Source organism: Mobula birostris, chromosome 22 (genome assembly GCF_030028105.1).
Source record: "Mobula birostris isolate sMobBir1 chromosome 22, sMobBir1.hap1, whole genome shotgun sequence".
In the NCBI taxonomy this organism is placed as follows: domain Eukaryota; kingdom Metazoa; phylum Chordata; class Chondrichthyes; order Myliobatiformes; family Myliobatidae; genus Mobula; species Mobula birostris.
Window position 1 is genome coordinate 39,006,995 of NC_092391.1, and position 22,750 is coordinate 39,029,744.

Sequence of the window (22,750 nt, forward strand, 5' to 3'; positions counted from 1 at the left end):
TCAACATGCATCCCATGTGATCTGTCCAAGCCTACCAAGTGGGACATTGTCAAAACCCTTGCTGAAGTCCTTGCAGACATCTACTGCCCTGCCCTCATCAATTATCCTGGTTATCTCTTCAAAAAGCTCAATCAATTTTGTGGGATATGTTTAATCAGCCCTTCTCAGAAAATGACAGAAGCACAAACATTGAGATGAGAATGAGGTTGAAAGAGAATATTCACCACCTCATTCTTCTGCACATGTTCACAGAGACTCACATCTTCATTACTATTTTAAATCTCTTCCCAAATTCTTCCTTTGCCTTTCTTCCATAAATTTGTGGTTAATGCAATACCCCATTTTGGCAAATGTTTTTCATTATTTTTCCACATTATCTGCACTGATTTTATTCTTAACTCACTGAGAGCTGAGCTCTCTTTATACTACCATTTGTGCCTTATGTAGCCATAAGTGCAACCATAATCTGTCAAATGTGTGAATTCTACAGATATAAGAGACTGCAGACGCTGGAATCTGCAGCAAAGAGCAAACTGCAGGAGGAACTCGTCAGGTCAGGCAGCATCTGTGGAAGGAAATGGACAGAAAATATTTCAGGCGGAAACTTAAAGATTGAAGGGAAGTAGCCAGTATAAAGAGCTGAGGGGTAAAGGGTAGAGCAAGAGCTGGCAAGCAATGGGTGGATGGGGTGATGGGCAGATGGAGGAGGGAAGAGGGAAAGTAGTGACAGAGGTGATAGGTGAAGGTGACAGAGGGTAGCAAATGATGGATTCTGATAGGAAAGGAAGGTGGAGCATGGAACCAAGTAAGGGAGGCGAGGTGAATATTAACAGGAGACGGGGGTGGGGGGGGGGGACAGTGAAAGAAGTGCACTTTGGGACGGGGGCGATTAAAGGGTTGATGAGGGGCTGTGATGAGCACAGGTAGAACTGGGTAGATCAGGAGGAGAAAGAAGAAAAAATATGATTTGTTACATCAAAGCATCAAAAATTGACGTGGTGACTGATTCCGGCTTCTGTTTGGCGCTCCGCGGGTTTATTTTAATCGTGGTTTATTAACAACCATGGTTTAATACTTCTGCTCCTAGACTCTTTATTCCCTGAAGTTTTGTGGCCTCCTTTAGCCTGTTCACCTGTAACATTGCAGTTACTTCAATTTCTTACATTCCTTCTACCACGAGTAGCTGATCCTGGGATTGTTCTTTTCCCGACGCAGAACCTCTATTTCTGTACTTGAGCCTGTCCTGTAAACACGGCCACCATTGCACAAGCACCCCGTCCCCCCCCCCGACAAACAAACACACACACACACACGCACACACACCACCACCACACCCCGATCTAAACAAAAATATCAAACGGTACCGTGTCTCTCCCGAGTCCAGGAAGCCGTAGAGGGTCAACAGGACCTGCCGGTTGCTGGGATATCCCAGGAAAGTTCGGACTAATTTCTCCTTGTTCCGGTGCAACTTCAGAACCAGAGTTGCCACCGTCCGCCGCACCTGCTTGCGGTCCGCAGACAGCAGCTTTGAAAAGCAGCCGCCCCTGTCCACACCTTCCCCGCCACTACGTTCACACATGCCGGCAGGTCTCCGTCTCACTGGAGTTCACACTTCCCTGGAGCGGCAAACCCAAACGTGTCAATGCACACGGGCTCGGACAATCAGCAGCGCCGCCAGGCATTCTGAGACTGGCTTTAATGCACTGCACGTATGTCTGAAGGTAACCGGACCCGTCGACCCACCCCCGTCCGACAACGGAAAAAGATGTCTCCGAATGTCCAATCAGCCTCGGCCAACGGGAGGAGAGGTGGGGAACCCCGTTCCCTGTTTTCATCAGATGTATCTGGGAAACGCTATTGTTTTGGGCTGTTACCGAGGGCTCCATACCACAATCATGTAGAAATGTTTGTTCAGCTGGATTTTATGAGCATTGGACATGGAACAGTACCACATGGTAATAGTAACGCTCTCGTCAGCCTGGACAGGATCTATATTCCTCTATCCCTAAACATTCAGCTGTCTGTGACGCAAGAGTTTCTGCGGATGCTGAAATATTGAGCGACACACACATGCTGAAAGAGCTCCGCAGATTAGGAAGTATCTATGGAGGGGAGTAAACAGGCAACGTTTCGGGTAAGGGTCTTGGCCTGAAACGTCGACTGTTTACTCACCTCCATATATGCTGCTTGATCTACCCACTTCTCGGAAAAAAACTTGCTTTTGAAATATACCTCCTTTGAACTTTCTCCCTCTCGTGGTAAGTATTAGACATTTCTACTTTGGGAAAAACCTGAGTATGGTTTTCATAATTTGTAAACTTTGATCAGGTCTCCACTCAGTCTTCAACACTCAAGAGTAAACGACACAAGTTTTGTCCAATCTCTCCTTATAATTTATACCCTCTAATGAGGCAAATATCTTTTTTGTCAAATCCAAAGTTCCAGATCCTTCCTCTAAAGGGGCAAATTACACACAATTGTGCATCATCATTGTTTTCCACTCTAGGTAGGATTAGATACTCCCTGTGGGTTAGAGAGTCATAGAGCACTGCAGCACAGAAACAGGCCCTTCAGCCCATTTAGTCTGTACCAAACATTAATCTGCCTAGTCCCATTGACCTGCACCCAGACCATTCTACTCTATACCTCCGGCAACCATGTACCTATCCAAATTTCTCTTAAATGTTGAAATTGATCCCACATCCACCATTTGCGCTGGCAGCTAATTCCACACTCTTATGACCCTCTGAGTTCCCCCCTCATGTTCCACCTTCAACATTCCACCTTTCACTCTTATAGTCATAGTCATAGTCATACTTTATTAATCCCGGGGGAAGTTGGTTTTCGTTACAGTTGCTCCATAAATAATAGTAATAGAATCATAAATAGTTAAATAGTAATATGTAAATTATGCCAGTAAATTATGAAATAAGTCCAGGACCAGCCTATTGGCTCAGGGTGTCTGACCCTCCAAGGGAGGAGTTGTAAAGTTTGATGGCCACAGGCAGGAATGACTTCCTATGACGCTCAGTGCTGCATCTCGGTGGAATGAGTCTCTGGCTGAATGTACTCCTGTGCCCACCCAGTACATTATGTAATGGATGGGAGACATTGATCAAAATGGCATGCAACTTAGACAGCATCCTCTTTTCAGACACCACCGTCAGAGAGTCCAGTTCCATCCCCACAACATCACTGGCCTTACGAATGAGTTTGATGATGCTGTTGGTGTCTGCCACCCTCAGCCTGCTGCCCCAGCACACAACAGCAAACATGATAGCACTGACCACCACAGACTCATAGAACATCCTCTTAACCCATGAACTCTAGTTGTAGTCACACTCAATTTCCGTGGAAAATAACACTTGCATTTACCCTATCTATATCCCTCATAATTTTCTATACTTCCATCAAATCTGCCCTCATTCCTTCCAAGGAATAAAGCCCTAAGTCCAAAAAAATAGAGAATAAGGTTGAATGTAGGCACTCTGTAAAAGTAGTCTATTTAAAGTTTTAGGGACAACCTGCACAGAAACAGCTCCCCTGGCCCACCACATCCATGTTAACCATTGTAATTAATTAAATTAATTAGCCAAATTTGCTCCACAGCTTTCTATGCCCAGACCATTCAAGAGCTTGATTCAATGCTTCATACATGTTGGGAGAATGTCCGCCACAATCACCTCCTCAGGAATTGTGTTCCAGACTCCATCTACCTTCTGGGTGAAAACAGACTCCCTCAGATCCCATCTAAGCCTCCTACGTTTCCAGTTGTACCTACACCATCTTGTTTAAGACAAACTCCACCAAGGGGAAAAGATTCTTCTTCTTTACCTTATCCAACACCCTCAATTTCATCCTTGTCTGCTCCAGGGAAAACATGCCCAGTCTATCAAAACTATGATTCAATGCAGACAAAAACATGGTGAGAAAAAGGAACGAGCTACTGGATGAACTCAGTAGGTCAGACAGCATCTGTAGAGGGAAATGACCATCTCTTGGACTTGTCTCTCATTGTAGATTTCTTGTTCGCTAAGGTCTTGTTATGCAGTCTTTTTGTTTTCACTAAAGTTTATGCACAATTTATGTATAGCTTATGTTCTACGTGTTGTCTGAAAGTACAAGCCCTGTGATACAGCTGCAAGCAAAGTTTTCATTGTAACACACACAACGTGCTGGAGGAAGACAGGAGACCGGACAGCATCCATGGAAAAGAGATAACAATCGACGTTTCGGGCTGAGACCCAAGAGCTTTGAATTTCCAGCACCTTTCGATTTTCTCGTGTTTGTAAGTTTTTCATTGTACCTGTACCTCACCATACTTGTGCATATCAAAAGCAGATAAGACTGATTTGAAAGAATTACTGAAGTGAAGAGAGATGAGACTATTTCTGTTATTTATAGCAATCAACATATATAAGCATGTCAGACTTTTAAAATTTATTAATAATATTGGTAAGTTGATGGAGAAGATCCTGAGAGGCAGGGTTGGTGAACATTTGGAGAGGTATATGATTAAGAATACTCAACATGGTTTTGTCAAGGGCAGGTCATGCCTTACGAGCCTGATTGAATTTTTTGAGGATGTGACTAAACACATTGATGAAGGAAGAGCAGCAGATGTAATGTATATGGATTTCAGCAAGGCATTTGATAAGGTACCCCATGCAAGGCTTATTGAGAAAGTAAGGAGGCTCACTGGCTTGCCCACAGAAGGCAAGGAGTGGTTGTAGACGGGTCATATTCTGCATGGAGGTCGGTCACCAGTGGTGTGCCTCAGGGATCTGTTCTGGGACCCTTACTCTTTGTGATTTTTATAAATCACCTGGATGAGGAAGTGGAGGGATGAGATAGTAAGTTTGCTGATGACACAAAGGTTGTGGGTGTTGTGAATAGTATGGATGGCTGTCAGAGGTTAGAGCGGGACATTGATAGGATGCAAAACTGGGCTGAGAAGTAGCAGATGGAGTTCAACCCAGATAAGTGTGAAGTGGTTCATTTTGGTAGGTCAAGTATTATGGCAGAATATAGTAATAATTGTAAGACTCTTGGCAGTGTGGAGGATCAGAGGGATCTTGGGGTCCGAGTCCATAGGATGCTCAAAGCAGCAGCGCAGGTTGACTCTGTGGTTAAGAAGGCATACGGTGTATTGGCCTTCATCAATATGGAATTGAACTTAGGAGCCGAGAGGTAATGTTGCAGCTATATAGGACCCTGGTCAGACCCCACTTGGAGGACTGTGCTCAGTTCTGGTCGCCTCACTACAGGAAGGATATGGAAACCATAGAAATGGGTGCAGAGGAGATTTACAAGGGTGTTGCCTGGATTGGGGAGCATGCTTTATGAAAACAGGTTGAGTGAACTCGGCCTTTTCTCCTTGGAGCGACGGAGGATGAGAGGTGACCTGTTAGAGGTATATAAGATGATGAGAGGCATTGATCGTGTGGATAGTCAGAGGCTTTATCCCAGGGCTGAAGTGGCTGCTACAAGAGGGTACAGGTTTAAGGTGCTTGGGAGCAGGTACAAAGGAGGTGTCAGGGGTAAGTTTTTTACAGTGAGAGTGATGAGTGCATGGAATGGGCTGCCAGCAACGGGGGTGGAGGCGGATATGATAGGTTTTCTATGTTTCTAATATGGGAACTTGTTTGCCTATATGGGTGTCCAAAAGTCACCCTTTGGAGCATCTAGGCTGTGTGAATCTGATCTTCTGTCTAGTACCATCTACTTGCACATGGAACAGATCCATCCAATTCCATCCTATCCATGTACCAATCCAAACTTAAATATTTCAATTGAACGCATTGTGAGAGTATGTAATGAGCTGCCAGCACAAGTGGTCCATTCAAACTCGATTTCAATGTCTAAGAGAAGTTTGGATTGTTACACGGATGGTAGGGATACATAGGGCTATGGTCCCAATGTAGGTCGATGGGAGTAGGCATTTTAAATGGTTCAGAAGGACCTGTTGCTGTGCTGCACTTTTCTATGACTCTAATCTGCATCTAACACATCTGCTGGCTGCTCATCCCACACTGGTATATCCTATGATTGAAGAAGATTCCCCTCAGATATTTTACCTTTCACTCTAAACCTATGACCTCTGGTTCTTGTCTCATCCAACCTGCGGAGAAAAAGCCTGCATGCATACACCCTATCTATACCTCCCTCCCCACCCCCCCCAACTAAATCTATTCAACCTTTTCCTAGAACTCAAGCCCTCACTCCGGCAGCATCTTTGTAAATATTCTCTGCACTCTTTCAAGATTTCCTGTAGGTAGGTGATCAGAAGTGCATACAATACTCTAAATTCAGCCTCACCAATGCCTTGTACAATGTTAATGTAATCTTCCAATTCCTGAACTCAGTGCCCTGATTTATGATGGCCGATGTGACAAAAGCTTTCCTATGACCCTATCTACTCTACCTGTAATGCTACTTTTTGGAATTATGGATCTGTATTTCCTAGTCCCTTTAATCTAGGGTACGCCACAGAGCCCTACCATTCACTGTGCAAGTTCTGCATTGGTTTGCCCACCCAAAGTGCCACACCTCACACACATCTTCATTAAATTCCATCTGCCATTTTTCAGCCCTTTGTCCCAGCTGGCCAAGATCCTACTACAAGCTCCGATAACCTTCCTCGCTGTACACTATGCCCCCAATCTAGATGTCACCTGCAAATTTGCTGACTCAGTTTATCACATTGTCATCCAAATCATTAATATAGATGATAAACAACGACGACTCCTGCAGCACACCACTAGTCACACCACCATTCAGAGAGACGAATACTCTCTGGCATCTCCCACTAAGCCAATTTGGAATCCATTTGGCCACTTCATCCTGAATGCCAAGTGACTTAAATTTCTGGAGCAGCCTTGTATACAGTACTTGGTCTCAAAGCATCCCTCAAAGGCCTGGGTGTCGACATCAACACGTGGGAGACGCTTGCCCTCGACCCTCCAGCTTGGCGCAGCAAGATCACCACAGGAGCCCGTGCAGCTGAAGTCAGGCGCATCATCAAGGTGCAACGAAAGCGTGCTGTGCGCAAGGCCCGAGCAGCATCCACTGCCACGACAGCACCCACCCACTTTTGTCCCACATGTGGGCGAGCCTTCAGGGCCCGGATTGGCCTCATCAGTCACTTCCGGACCCACAGCCACCAATCTCCCATTTGACTTTGAAGCCATGGTCATCTTCGACTACGAAGGACGAACAACAACATTAACAACTTGGTCAAGAGCTTTTCTGATGTCCTTTCGACAAGGCCTTACCTTCACCATCCTTCTTGTGAATCTCCTCAATGAGCTCTATAAGATTGGTTAGATAAGACCTACCATGCACAACACCATGTTGACAGTCGCTATTAGGCACTGCCTATCCAAATTCTTTATATACAGTATTTTATGTCCCTTAGAATACCACTGATGTCAGAGTCACTGGACCATATTTCCTGGCTTATTCTTGGATCATTTCATCATTGAAGCAACGTTACTTCATTTGGCCAAGGACGACTCCCACCTTTGGACTGGATGGTTGTGGTTTGTGTAACATTAAATATATTAAATATGTGAAAAATTAACTAGTGAATGAATTGAAAATAATTGAAAGACAAATACACCTAAAGTATAAAAAAAGTGCATTTAAGTGCAGTAAGCGTGGGCTGGCTGGTGGAGCAATGACATCGGTGTCGGACCCGAGAGCAAAGGTTCCCGGGTTCAAAACTAGACTGGTCCACCCCCGAGCACACTTTCCATCCGCGCTGGGTTGAGTGTCGAGACCGCATCTCGACCTTGTAAAACAAGGGGAAAATACTGCAAAAATGTCCATGTGAAGAGTGGCGCGCCACACAGTCTCTCTCTCTCTCTTTCTCACTCTGCGCCTTGGAAAAAGCCATGAAAAATTCATCATCACGGATGCACGCACAGACATGCGCACACAGATGCGCATGCACGCACATGCACAGACTCGCACGTACGCAGGCACACACCAAAAAAAAAAATGCAGTAAGCGCATCGCCATACCATGATTAGTAGAGCTGTCAACTCACAGCACCAGAGACCCAAGTTCATTTCTGTCCACTGGTGTCTGTGTGGAGTTTGCACGTTCACTCTGTGAGTCATGGGTTTTCTCCAGGTGTTCTGTCTTTCTCCCACATCCCAAAGATGTGCAGGCTGAAAGGTTAATTGACTGCTGTAAAATGGCCCCAATGTGTAGGTGGTTGGAGCAATCTTGGGGGGAGGGGGGGAGAACAAAAAAAATGTCCTGTAGATTAGTATAAATGGGTGATTGATAGTGCAGATTCAGTGGATGAAGGGAATGCTTCTTTGTTGCATCCCTCTACATCTCTCTGTGCATTCAAATTAATGTGAATAACAGAAACATGAATTACCCTCTCAATACACACAAAATGCTGGAGGAACTCAGAAGGCCAGGCAGTGTCTATGGCAAAATACAGTCGACATTTCTCATGCTGCTGTCCCATGTTATCTCCTTGCCAGTCCATCGCCTCCCTCTGGTGCTCCTCCTCCTTCTTTCTTCCATGGCCTTCTGTCTCTTTCACCAATCAACTTCCTAGCTCTTTGCTTCATCCCTCTCCCTCCAAGTTTCACTTATCATCTGGCGTTCTCTCTCCCCCCCCCCCCACCTTTCAAATCAGCTCCTCAGCTTTTTCTCTCCAGTCCTGGCGAAGGGTTTCGGCCCAAAATGTCAACTGCACTTTTTTCCATAGATGCTGCCTGGCCTACTGAGTTCCTCCAGCATTTTGTGCGTGTTGCTCGGATTTCCAGCATCTGCAGATCTTCTCTTGGTTGTGATTTGACTACCCTCTCCATAGATGCTGCATACAATCACTCACAAAGCAAAGTAAAAAGTAAATTTATTATCACAGTACATGTATGTCACCAGAATCAGAATCAGGTTTATTATCACCGGCATGTGACATGAAATTTGTTAATTTAGCAGCAGCAGTTCAATGCAATACATAATCTAGAAGAGAAAAAAAAATAAATAAACATGTAAATCAATTACAGTATACATGTGTTGAATAGATTTTTTAAAACGTGCAAAAAACAGAAATATTGTATATTTTTAAAAAGTGAGGTAGTGTCCAAGGATTTAATGTCTATTTAGGAATCATATGGCAGAGGGGAAGAAGCTGTTCCTGAATAGCTGAGTGTGTGCCTTCAGGTTTCTGCACCTCCTACCTGATGGTAACAGTGAGAAAAGGGCATGCCCTGGGTGCTGGAGATCCTTAATAATGGACGCTGCCTTTCTGAGAAACTGCTCCCTAAAGATGTCCTGGGTACCTTGTAAGCTAGTACCATATATAACCCTGAGATTCATTTTTCTGTGGGCATACTCAACAAATCTATAGACTAGCAACTATAACAGGATCAATGAAAGATCAACCAGAGTGCAGAAGACAACAAACTGCAAAAACAAATATAAATAAACAGCAATAAATAACAAGAGCATCACATAATGAGATAAAGAGTCCTTAAAGTGAGACCAATTCAAAATTTATTTTGCAGTAATGCCAGACCTGGTGGCTGTAACCGAGAATGGAGTACCCATCATTCATTTAGTTGTCTCCTCTCAGATCCCCTGGTCAGACTGCCTCTGTAGACCAAAGTGAATTGTCACTGAAAAGTCAAGATAACTCGGGGTAGTTGTCAGATGTTAAACAGCCAATGCGGTCGCCCACGGGAATACTTGGATTAGTTTTATATAAATCTGGTAACAGTGAGTTTTTACACTAATTGGTTGTTTTAGTTTTATTTAGAGAAACAGTGTCCACCCAGCAACCCCCTACAACCCCGATTTAACCCTAACCTAGTTGGCTTGAAAAAGAGGAATCTCACAATTATTTTAAAACAGTTAAATTGTCATAACTTAGATGCAGATAACATTAAGAGCATCTTAGATAGACACATAGATGAAAGAAAAATGGGGGGCTATGTGGAGGGAGTGGTTAGATTGATTTTGGAGTAAATTAAAGAGTCGGCAAAACATTGTCTGCTAAAGGACCTGTTCTCTGCTGTACTGTTCTATGTTCTAAACTAAAGAGCGAGAGTGGGATTGAACTGCTGGTCTAAAACAGCGTGCAAACTTCACCAGGACCCTGGGCAAGCCTAGCTTTGTGTTTCAACTTCATGTTTATGTCACAAGGCAGGAATTGCACAACGTCCCAATTTTCTTGTACTCCCAATTCAGTAGATGGTGCTATACAGAAAAAATACTTTGCTACGAAGGAATCCTCCCTCAGTTTTTCCTCCTCCTTGACTCATGAGGAGCAGTTTGACAGATCGTTAAATCGGGACCCACCGGTTGCCGGTACGGCTCCGGAGGAGGGATCCCGAGGCGACAGGAACGCTGACAAGCTGTTGCTGCGACCAGCGCAAGGACTCTGCGGCGTTAGTGAGGCGAAGTCACTGTCTGTTGGCACAGTGAGTAACAAAGATGCAGATAGTGGAGATCAGAGTAACGAGACAATTCATAAATAGTTTTGGAACTTAATTATAGTGTTTAGTAGGTACCTCCGCCAACCCAGACAGCCCGTAGCCTTTGTCAACGCTAGGGACCAACCCCAGCCTCAGCCCAGATCACCGGCAAGCTTGATCGCCGCGGCGTCTGCCTGGCAACTGAAAGTCGATCTGGCCAAGCAATTAAAGTTCCCTTACTTCATCGCATCATCATCCCGGAGGCCTGACATGGTCATTCTGTCAGAAACCTCAATGCTGGTGGACATGGTAGAATTGACTACTCCTTGGGAAGACCGGATTGTAGAGGCGTTTGAGCGCAAGAAAGCCAAATACTGTACCAGGAGCTGGTAGATCAGCGGTAGAGACAGGGGTGGAGGGCGCGGTGCCAACCTATAGAGGTGGGATGTAGAAGTGTTGCTGGCTGCTCACTGTGCAGAACCCATTCGCTCCGTGGCATTACGAGGGCCGCCAAGAGAAGAGCCATCAGGACCGTCACAGAGGCTGCTGAGTGAGCCTCAAGATGGCTAAGGATCGAGAGGTGTGACCCATAGACCAAGCTGCGGCTTGATCAACCCTGGCTGGGTCAACTGGGCGAGGGTGTCTGATGTGGAAAGACCCGAAACACCCGATGACCCCAGGTTACATCACTGATGTGTCCCCTCAGCATCATAGTATCGGCTCGTAATATTTGCCATTTGTCCGCGCATTTCGGCAGCTAGCCTGCAACCCGCTGGCATCAGCAGTTGCCGTGCCTTCATTATTTACCGTGTTACCACCTATTGCATTATCCCCAAGTGAACATTATACATATACACTTGCACTTTATATATAGCACGAAAAACAGTAGTACTGACACTAAATCCACAGGAACCCGTTACCCCTTATCCCTATTTGCTCCAAACGGAGCATTGTTGGCAACTGAGTACATTTAGTGGCCACTTTATTAGGTACCAGCTGCTGTACGTTCGCGGTCTTCTGTTGCTGTAGCCCAACCACTTCAAGGTTTGACGTGAGGATACTCTTCTGGACACCACTGTTGTAACACACTTGAGTTACCGTCGCCTTCCTGTCAGTTTGAACCAGTCTGGCTATCGTGCTCTGTTCTCTCTCGTTAACATTGTGTTTCCGCCCACAGAACTGCTGCTCACTGGATGTTTTTCTTTTGTTTGTTTTTTGCACCATTCTCTGTAAACTCGAGAGGTTGTTGAGTGTGAAATCCCAAGAGATCTGCAGTTTCTGAGATACTCACACCTCCCCATCTGACACCAACAGTCATTCCATGGTCAAAGTTACTTAGATCACATTTCTTCCCCATTCTGGTGTTTGGTCTGAACAACTGCTGAACCTCTTGACCATGTCTGCATGCTTTTATGCAACAAGTCACTGCCACATAATTGGCTGATTAGTTATTTGCATTAACGAGCAGGTGCACATCAGTACCTAATAAAGTGGCCACTGAGTGCACCTTACTTCTCAGTCCCTTTATGGTCATTTCAAGTACCCTGGCTTTAACAGGAATGCACAATGTTGGAAAGCAAAACTGTCATTTCCCCAAATGTCCAGACAGCTGGCCCTTGAGAGCCCGAACTAGTTCTATTTCTGCAAACAGTCTGTCCTATATCTGCTATCTATAACCCTAAACACAAGACAGTCTGCAGATGCTGGAAATCCAAAGCCACACACGCAAAATGCTGGAGGAACTCAGCCGGTTAGGCAGCAACTATAGAAATGAATGAATGAATGAACTGTCGACACTTGCAGTCAACCTGCTGAGCTTCACCATCATTTTGTGTAAGTATCTATAATGCTGCTGTCTCTCGCTTTCAAACCTGCATCACCTCCCTTCATCCAGGTTTTAGATACCGTGCCTGTGATTACTGACTCATCCCCTGACATCCCAAACCCCTTCCCCTAACGACAAGACACAGGTCAGGAGACTGATAGAATTCTCTGCATAGTCCTGTATGAGCGCAACTTTAGGTGTTCGACAAACACACAAGTACCACCACCCACATTCTAAAAAATGATTCCCTCCACCCCTGGTGTACATTGACTGCAGCGCATAAAACTTTCAAGATGCACTATTCAAATAGATTACTCTCAGAGTGTCTTACAAAACATGTACCTTCTACCATCAAGGAGAAAGACAGTGGGTAATTGGGAATATCACCACTCCCTGCACCAGCTTGGTTTGGGAATGTCCTGCCACTTCTTAAGTACTGTCTTCTCTGGGGCTGTTAATGATGGGCAATAGATGGTGATCTTGCCAAAGATGCCCACATTCTGGAAAATAATAAATAAGCATAAAAATACTCTGGGTTTACTTATTCCACCATGTGCTCTGTCTTGTCACTTTATACATTGCTGTGCTACCTAAAGCAGAATGAGCTGCTGGTTACTACTTCTGTATGGCTGTCCTGACTGTGCTTTGTCATGTCTGCAGGGACTTTTCAGTACACAGCTACTGAATAATGGATAATCTGCAGTGCCACTCTCGTGTCAGATGTTTTCATATCCACAGACACCCTCAGAACCACCAGAGATACCTTTGTTACACGCTCCCTGGTCCACGTATCTTCAATCTCTGGTAAGACCGTGAGAGACAAGGTCATTACAATGAAAGGAATAATTACCAATTGTGCAGATTCTAGGGCCCAGTCACCATTTGCAGTTCACTATGGTGTATATTAGGCTAACTAGCCAATTGCCTCCTGCTTTCTGTTTCCCACCCTTTTTGAATAAAAGAGTTATATTCACTATTTTCCAATCTCATAGACCTTCCTTGAATTTAGGAAAACTAAACCAATGAGAATTGAGGTTAGAATAAATGGCCCTCCTGTCACTGCCTCTTCATTGTTCTGGATTCCAGTGTCATATATGTAAACTATCAACTGATTTCTGAATATATTAACTACTAATACGTTAGAGAAGTTGAATAGCTATCCCCATGGATCACTTTCCTCTCTAAACTCTGGATTGCTTCAAATCTTTTTTTTCTTTCCATTTTTTTCTACTCTCAGTCTCCTTTTTATTGATAGGGTTGTGCAGGAAATTTGAGTATGGGTAGATCCAAAGGATATTTGGAAGAGAGCTTTCCTTAGAATCATGAAATTTATGGGGTTGAAAAGAAAGCCATTCAGGCCATCAAGTACACGCCAGGTTTTTGTAGGTTAACCTTTTTACTCCCATTCTCACCCTCTTCACCCACCCCCACCCCCACCTCATCTGCTGACTCTTCCCCATTTCCAGTTCTGCAGAGCCACTGAGAAATTAATTTGGTGATTAAATAGATAGGTTTATGGTATTTGAAGGAGATTTTTCACAAGTAAAATCTGACAGTTTGAGCTGGTCCTTAATGAGGACCCTGGGTGGAAGGGATTCCATTTGCTCCACACTCCCTCCATTGTCTCATTTCACTTTCACATGTGTGACTCTTTAAGGTCAAATACTGACACAACTGTGCACCTTTCCTTTTCAGTGTTACCAATGTTGTGGATGTTTGGAGCACAGCTTTCAATCAGCAAAAGCTGGAGGAGCACGTAAGTAGTTCTAATGTAGTTGTTCTAATGATGGACTGCTATGATGGAGGGGGAGAGGGAGAGGGAGAGGGAGAGAGAGAGAGAGAGTGTGTGTAAAGGCATACCATTAACTTCTGTGTATTAAGTGCATCGTTTCTGCCTATCATCTGTAATCCTGGTGTGCAACCTTTTGGCTTTGCTTTTCTCTCAAATTTGCTCTATAGTTCTGTGTAAATTATCGCTGTGCACATCAAGGACATGTCCACTAGATGGCACAAGGAGCAGGATTCTGGAGCCACCATCAATAAAAGAACTTAACATGGTCAATTGACTGCAAGTAGCATTGGCTCAAATCGAGATATATTGAAAGTCTTACAAATGAAATGCTTATATTCATGAGGAAGTGAAGAGGTAATGATACTGGGTGAGTGATTCCATAGATCTGATGACTTCCCAAAGTGATATTTTACGTAGTGGTAATACGATTACTTGAGTCAAGTATGATGTTTTCCTAAGAGGTTGTCTATTGATGGCATCTCAGGTGACTGTGGAGACCGATCCGGAATCCACATATTCTGGTGCCATGTCGGCAGAAGTAAGTGGTGGCTGTGGTTAGTGGTTCAGTCTTTTGGTCATTCATTCTCTCCTTTCACAGCTACTGCTTGCTCTCTGCTACACTTTAAAGAAGCTATTCAGCCCATAAATCCTCAGACAGCAACTCCATCAGTCCCACCCCTCCCATTCCTCCTTATTTTTCTGTACTCCTAGTTAGAAGGTGTGTGGAACACTGCCATTTACAGGAGAGCCTAGGATTCGAAAAAAAGGGATATTCCTTTAAAACTGAGATGAGGGGGATCTTATTTGGCTTGATGGTGATGAATCTGTGGAATTCATTACCACAGAGGGTTGAGGGTGCCAAGCCATTGGTGGTATTTAAGGCAGAGATTGATAGGTTGTTGATTGGTAAGAGGGTTAAGGGTTACAAGGGAGAAAGCAAGAAAAGAGGGTTGAATAAAATCACCCATGACTGAATGGCAGAGAAGACTCAATGGGCTGAATGGCCTCATTCTACTCCTTCACTTGATGGTCCTACAGAGAATGCATACCATGTAAATTATGCCTATTTCTATTAAGAATCCTTTTGACATGCATTACTTATGTTTTGCTGATACTAATTCTAATTTCATTAAAAACAACTCGCTATAGTCAATGGCTTGTCCTCGTAAGGCAAAGAACAGTAGGGTACCTTTACTTGAGGGACTGGTCCCTGTCCATTTGCAGTATTCTGCAGTGATTTGCCATATGGGCAAACTTTGTGAACCAAATAATGACTCTGTCACTTTCACTTTTGTTTAAGATATATTAGCTTAACTTATTGCTGTTTACTCTCCAGAGGAGTTTCTCTCAGTCAACATATAACTGTGATGGGGGTTGACTGTGGAGTTAATGGAGCTCATTTGATCCTGCAGCACATGATGGATGATGCACATGATATGTTTAATCTTGTACCTTGACAACCTAACAGTGTCTTTTGCCTCCCAACACAATGCTCAATTTATTTTCACTATCGTTTGATTATTGACTCCTCTATTGTTCTGTTGTTAATGTCCAAAAACGCAAATATATTTTTCCTCTATTTTTGCAGAAGTCTGCACATGGGATAAAAACCACTGAAGAATATCACATTAGAACCAGGTGGGTACCCGTTGCTCCTTAGGGAAAAGAAATGTTGTTTACAATCTAGAAAAGATGTTGAACTTTCCTCCCTTGACCTTGTCCTTGTGATTAACTAGATGATATGATCTGTGACTCATAACTCCATATTCCTTGAAATTTAAACAAAGATCTATCAAGATCTAAAGCTCCAATTCTCCCAGCATCCACAGCCCTTGTGGTTGGGGGTGGGGGTGAGAGTTCTTGATTGTGGCAACCCAGAATTGGGTCAGGAATGTGAGTAAGTCTGCATCCAGAGTGCTCATATATTTCTGCTTGCTGTTAGCTGCTCAAACTTCCAAATGAAACATACATGGAAGTTATTGTATCTATGCAGGTGTTGACCACAGGGTCTCACTCCAGCCATTTCATCGCTTCAAGTACTTGTGCTCTTTTGTTACCCTTGGTAAGTCTGCATCCCTATCCCTTGCCAATCACAAGGACCTAGTGTTTCTGAAAGATCCTGTAATTATGAGAGAAAAATCTGTGGGAACTGAATGGCTGTATCATCAGTGTCATATCAGTGAGAAGATCAAGCGTATCATTGCAAGTAGTCACAATGAATTGCAATGTCAGCTCTGGAAAAATGAGGGGTGGATGTTACAGATCCCATTACACTAACTTATGTCATCCCCATAGAGAAGCTTTCCTGAAGGATGCAGTCAATCTTACCGTTCTGGACAACACAATTATACTCAAACTTAGACAGGATGGCCAGGATCTAATTTTTGACCTGTACAAGTTACCCATTTCTGAGACAAAAATGGAGCTCCAGTCTGTGATGTTTCATTTGGTGGACCAAGTGCATACCCTGCAAAAGCAAATAAAAGGTACGGGGGAAAGGGTTGGTCAGGAGTTGTAGGGAAGGGGATGGAAAAGGAGAAAAACTCTATACATTCCTGTATTTAGCAGGAGGGGGTTGGAATCGGAGGTTGTTTTGATCAGCTGGTCAACCCCTTGCCATTTTAGAACACATAAGGAACTTGCAGTTTGAACTACGTTTTCCTAATAAACCGTGACTGAGGGGTTAATCATCCTGGTGAATGATGTTTCTCTGTTGAATTGACAATGTAACTGCAGTTCACTTTGTTATAGCTTTTAATGTTCCTTGCACTTTGAACTTTGAATGGAGGTTGGGAGATGATTTGTTTCCTGGATTCTGTCCCTACAAGTTATTAACAGCAAGTGAGAGATTTAAAGCAGTACTGCACTAATTCTTCCCTTGCTCCAATCTGCTGTACCATGTGGCAACAAGACTGAAAGAAACTCATATTTTCTTAAATATTTCCAAAATCCTGAAATATTCCAATTTTCAATTAGTCTAAAGGCCAGATTTACTGCCAGCACTGAACATCATCGGTCACTGTTGACTTACATCCTTTCCCAGGTCTATTAATGTGAATGAGCTTACAAAGTACACATTGATCATAAATGTTGTGGCCATACATGGCAGCAGGGACTTATACAATGCAATACCAGAACAACCTGCATCTTTGAAGCAGCAGCAAAGAACATTAAGGTTTGCTTCAGCCATCCCACTCTAACTTAGCTCACTGGCAAATCTGATGAGGGCTTTGAATGTTTCTGAATATGCCGGGTAGTCAGAAACATTATTAACAATAACTACTATGAAAGAATAAAATAATCGTGACCTAGTAAACTCTCACAGCATGTTTAAACAATTAAAACATTTGTTTGAGAAAGGCAATTAATTAAAAAATATGTAATTTCCCTTGGCCCTTACAACTGTTGCGCTCCATTGAATTGAATGGACTCTGAAGCTGTATCAGGTCAAACCTGATGGAAGTTTTTTAAAAGCTAATTTCAGGAGTACAGTATGGATTAATTTTCCTTCTTAAGGAGTTCAAACATAAACAAGAGAAAATATGCGGATGCTGGAAATCCAAGCAACACATGCAAAATGCTGGAGGAACTCAGCAGGCAGGCAGCATTTCAGGAAAAAACTATAGCCAATGTTTCAGGCCAGGACCCTTCATCAGGACTGCACTCCAGCATCTTGTGTGTGTTCCTAAGGAGTTGGTCATTTTAACCCCGTTCCGGCTGAGTTAAGTGATCTTTTATCACCTGGAGATGCTCGTGATGAATGTGCAAACAACGGACGCCATTCTTTGCTATCACACTGTGGGGAAGGGGCCTGAGGAACACTGAAGGTGATATTTTAAAACTATTCTTTGACCCTTTAGTGTTTGAAGAAAGCAATGCTATAGACTTGGGGAATATGATGCAGAGAACACAAAGGATGTTCCTAACAGGTAAGATCAGAATCTGGTTTATTATCAACGACATGCTCTATGTTGTTCTGTGGCAGTAGTGCACTGCAAGACATAAAAATTACTTTACTTTTTTTTTCTTTTCAAATCTCTTTATTGTTGTATTATACAGAAAAAATAACATGACTACATTGAAGTAACAACACTTACAATGTCTCAAAAAAGACATTATCTTAAAGATTGAAAAAAAACATTTTGTGATAACAAAAAAACCTACTGAGCAGAAAAGTGAGAGAAAGAAAGAACCCATTAGGTGTACAACCCCGGAGCCATGCATCATACAAAAAGCTTCTAAAAATAAACATCAAACCACCAGCAAGAAAAGAAAATATACTAAAAAGTTTACAATTAGATCGTGGAAAAATGATATCAATTAGCTCAAATGATAATAATGAGCAAATGACTGAGGAAAGATATGTATTAATTGGGATACCAGCAAGAAATCATTGCTACCTCTCTTTGATTAGGGCTCTGGTACCTTTTACGTTGATCTCATAAGGTTTGGAGGACAGTTTGCCATCTCAATGGCAGCATCTAGAACAGTACAGTATTGCCTCAGTCATGTTTTCAACCTGAGCTATACAAGAGTGCTACCACACACACACACACACACACCTGGTCCCTCAAACCTGCCCCACTATTCAATGTGATCTAACCCCCAAACCTCAACTCCTCCTAATGTGCCAGTGCTCAATAAATTCCCTGATTTTTCAAATATTTTCTTCATTCTCTTTAACTACTTCAGTGATCCAGCCTCTGCAGTTTTCCAGGGCAGAGAAATCCAGAGATTCATCAATTTCATACAAACATGCATATGCACACCAACACACACACACATACACACTGGCAACCTCCACACACAGAAATACTATCCTCCTACACTCACACAACCTTTTCTTTCTTTCTCTCTCTCTCTCTCTCTCTCTCACACACACACAGACACACCCCAACCCTCAGACAAACACAAGCATAAACATATTTTCTGTTCTAATAGTGTCCTGTGCTCCTTAGCTGAATTTGACTCCAAGATGAAGAATAATGAGCCTGGATCTTCACAAGTGGCCAGGAAAAGACTGGCTGGAGAGTCCCTGATAAATCCAGGCAGGAAGAGGTAACCAACTTACTTCTGTATTTCTGCTTGGCAGACTTTTCCAGCATTTAGGCCAGTAATCAATTCGCTGAAGAGGTGCTAGGACAAGTGGTCAAAATATCAGCCAGTTAGGTGTTGGAGCATTGTGGAGGAGGAGAGGTGGAGAGGTTTAGAATGGAAATTCCAGACGTTACTGTCTGGGCTGCAGGTGGAAGACTTGCTACTGGTGGAGCAAGGAAAGGGAAGCAAAACCAACACTGAAGGAGGGCAGTAAGAGGTAGCAGAGACAGGGAGGGGCGATACAAATTCTGCTCATTCTTTTATCCCATTATACTGCTACAAATGTTTAGCTTTTAAAGGTGCTGTCCTGTAGGTGTTTGTTGTACTGACATGGGATTCCTTTTCTTTGCACCCCGACTAGTGTAAGTTTTCATAAATAAAACGGCAGAGGCATTTTACAGTAAATTCAAGGGAAACCATAAAAACTCCTTTATTGTCCTCCAAACACAGAATGTAAAGCAAGGTAAAAGTAAATTTCACATAATTACGTCATGTCAGGCCAGCCTCAGAAGGTGAACCCCAACTCAATGTCGGTAGTTGTGAATTATGCTTATATTTCCACCCATTACAATACCCTACACCAGTACACAGTGTATTAGGGAAATCAGTTACAGGCAGGGTTGCATCTCAGTCTGTTGCAGGCTGCAGGGCAGAGAGACAGAGGAGTTGGCTTGTGCATTGTTACCTGGGTTTAGAGCAAGAGTTGACTGGTGTGTGGTGGGGGAGAAGTCATGATATGAAGTCTTCATTTTATTAATTGCTTTTTTCAGAAACTGAATCATATAATGTAGAAATGATTGATGCTTTGTGATCTAGTTTCTATAGATGCATGTGTCTGGACTGTCCTTTTATGTATGCTACCTGTCCCCGAGACTTCGTTCCAGACTGTGCACTTGCAAGTGCGTAACTCCATTGGCAGTATTGTACCTTCTGTGCATTGGATGCAAATCATCACTTGTCTTTTCTTCAGAAATAAAGCTCCCACTGGAGTGAGCTTTGAAGACAACAGCCTTGATGAGAACGAGTGAAGTTCCCACCAAAAACAAACTGAACTGGATTCAAAATGACGCAAAAACGAGGAATTCTGCAGATGCTGGAAATTCAAGCAACACACATCAAAGTTGCAGGTGAATGCAGCAGGTGAATGCAGCAGGTCAGGCAGCATCTCTAGGAAGAGGTACAGTCGACATTTCAGGCCGGGACCCTTCGCCAGTTTCTTCCCCCTCCCACTTTCAAATTTCTTACTAGCTCTTCCTTCAGTTAGTCCTGACAAAGGGTCCCAGCCTGAAACATCGATTGTACCTCTTCCTAGAGATGCTGCCTGACCTGCTGCGTTCACCAGCAACTTTGATGTGTGTTGCCTGGATTAAAAATGAGCTGGATGAAGATATTCATTATTAAGTGCACTCTGCCATAACCTATTTTTGTTATTACGTACAATTTAAATATACTTGTTTAACAATTCATGAATGGCTATTTGATGAGGAATTTTAAATTAAAGAGCGATAACTAAAATTATTGCTTCACAGTGTGCATTTGTTCTGTTCTGTAAGTATGGGAGACAGAATCACTCTGAGGTTTGCAGTACAGTAAATTTTGATAATAGTGAAGAATGAGTGGTACGAGATTAATAGCCCAGCAAGATTGGGGCCTGGTTGTCCTGGGAGAGGGAATAGTCAGTCTAACTTCAGTCATTACACAAATAACACTTCAAATGGGCCTTAGGACTGAGATCCAACTGCCTTCTTAGGAAGATGGAAAAGATCTCGAGGAGTAATTTGAAGAATAGAACAATGCTTTCCATGACCTCACCATCAATCCAGCCTTTATCTAAACCAGCAGAAGATATAAGTTGCATGTATAATTATTTCATTGTTGAAAGGAACATTCCATGTTGACTGCAGGAAAGTCACAAGACCAAGTGTTCCTGCCTTTGGCACTTTTGGGACAACAAATCCTTTCCTTACAGTGCCACCTAGGAAGCTGGAGGTAGATAAAAGCAACACAAATCCCTCGAGACCTCCCCTCTTTGTCTTTCCGTACTCCCACCCCATCCTGTTACCTCCCCTAATCCCTTCAATATATAGTTTGTCTCTCAACCTGACACACTCTGATGCTCAGTTCTGACACTAGGTTCCCCCAGTATTCGACTGGTCTCCTGAACCCACCCTCTCTGACGTGCAACTGGTCTCCCATCTCTTCCAGAGAACAACTGCCTCTGGTGTAACATAAAGTGGTTCCCTGAGCCTATCCCCTCTGAAGTTCAACAGCTCTCCAAGCCCCAAAGCCTCTGCTGTACAGTTGTTTCCTGACACAGCCCTTCCATTGCACAGCTGGTTCCCTATCTTATCTACACCCCTTCCCCAAACACTTGATCCTCCTATATCAACGCAGTCTTCATGTGAAGTCCAACTTGCTAATTTCTTCCTGATCCAAGTACCACGCTATGACGAATCCTTTCTGATGACAATATAAGACAATGGTATTCATCAACCTCTTGGCCAATATCTTTGAGAAAAACCTCAGTAGGATTGATCCAATAGTGATAGGGTGCCAATTGTCCACAGGCTTTAATTTTCCCTTGTCAGATTTTGGAATGAGGACCGTCTGGCTATTTTTCATTGAAGTGGATATTTTAACCACTTTAATCCAAGAGAGAAAACATAGTAGCTAACACATTGGCATCCAGGACTGCTGCCAACGGCTTAGTTGCTCCGTGAGTATGAGAGTGTGCAACACTAATTTCATGTGTTGGGACAAAGACCAAATTGGTATCATAGATATAGCCATTCATCCATGACACAAAATCTCCAACTAACTTTCACAATTAGTATTTACAATACATTGAAACTTCCAGGCCTACTGTAATACATATTGTTAAAGACAGGCTTTACTCTATAAACGAACACCATTAATCCTGCACACTTGGGACTGCTGTGGTGCCAGACTGGTAGATTTTATTGGAAGTAGAGTCACAGGGAGATACAGCATGGAAGTAAGCCCTTCGGCCCACTGAATCTACATCATCATTGAACATCCAATTTCCCTATTCCTATCCTAGTCACATTTTATTCTCCCCCCCACCCACATTCTATTCAACTCCCCTCAGATTCTACCACTTACCTATACACTAGTGGCAATTTACAGTGGCCAATTAACTTACCAACCCGCATATCTCTGGGATATGGAAGAAATCGGATCATCGGAAGAAAGTCAGTCACCGAGGGAACGGGGAAACTTCACAGACAGCAACAGAGGACAGGATTGAAGCTGGGTATCTGACAATGGCTCTACCACCCGTGACTATTGGATGTTATTACAATCAATACTCCAACATACTTTCAACAGACATTATTTTTTAGATGTTGCTCAGCACAGTAGGAAGATACATTTTCCAGCGAAACCCACATCAAGGCCGCGTGGGTGACGAGTGAGGTGAGTTGAAAAGGAGTGCAGGAACCAGGTATCCAATGTGTTAGAGGGAGCTCAGGATTGGTTTACCATAGGTTGGAGAAGACACAGAAATGGGGAGGGATGGTGGATTGTATTGGAGGGAGTACAGGAAGGGGTCAGTATGTTGGAGGGAGCTTGGGA

General features: G+C 43.4%; 2 protein-coding genes and 1 long non-coding RNA gene across 8 annotated transcripts in view; 2 read left to right on the forward strand and 1 right to left on the reverse strand.

The window, feature by feature from the left end:
• Nucleotides 1–7,353, reverse strand: part of LOC140186355 (uncharacterized) — a 95,519-nt gene extending 88,166 nt beyond the window's left edge. For 4 of the 5 annotated variants that reach the window (XM_072240518.1, XM_072240517.1, XM_072240520.1 and 1 more), the window contains exon 1: nt 1,365–2,174. In XM_072240518.1, coding sequence (XP_072096619.1) covers nt 1,365–1,579 — 215 coding nt within the window. In that variant the 5' untranslated portion in view covers nt 1,580–2,174. Of the gene's footprint in view, nt 1–1,364; nt 2,175–7,274 lie in introns of those variants that run through there. The other variant, XM_072240521.1, reaches the window with a different exon arrangement.
• On the forward strand, nt 1,878–7,469 carry LOC140186356 (uncharacterized). Of its 2 annotated transcripts, none has more exons than XR_011882848.1 (3): nt 1,878–2,258; nt 4,094–4,288; nt 7,418–7,469. It is a non-coding gene; the product is annotated as an uncharacterized lncRNA (long non-coding RNA). The 2 variants fall into 2 exon arrangements; XR_011882849.1 differs by having other exon boundaries at nt 4,120–4,288.
• A 2,787-nt stretch (nt 7,470–10,256) lies between these two features.
• paxx (PAXX non-homologous end joining factor) lies at nt 10,257–20,447 on the forward strand. The gene is made up of 8 exons (XM_072240026.1): nt 10,257–10,448; nt 12,928–13,071; nt 13,963–14,023; nt 15,648–15,697; nt 16,355–16,545; nt 17,920–17,988; nt 19,018–19,117; nt 20,127–20,447. Exons 2-8 carry the CDS (start codon nt 12,956–12,958, stop codon nt 20,182–20,184), a joined length of 645 nt encoding a protein of 214 aa, XP_072096127.1. The 5' UTR covers nt 10,257–10,448; nt 12,928–12,955; the 3' UTR covers nt 20,185–20,447.
• The last annotated feature ends 2,303 nt before the right edge of the window (nt 20,448–22,750 follow it).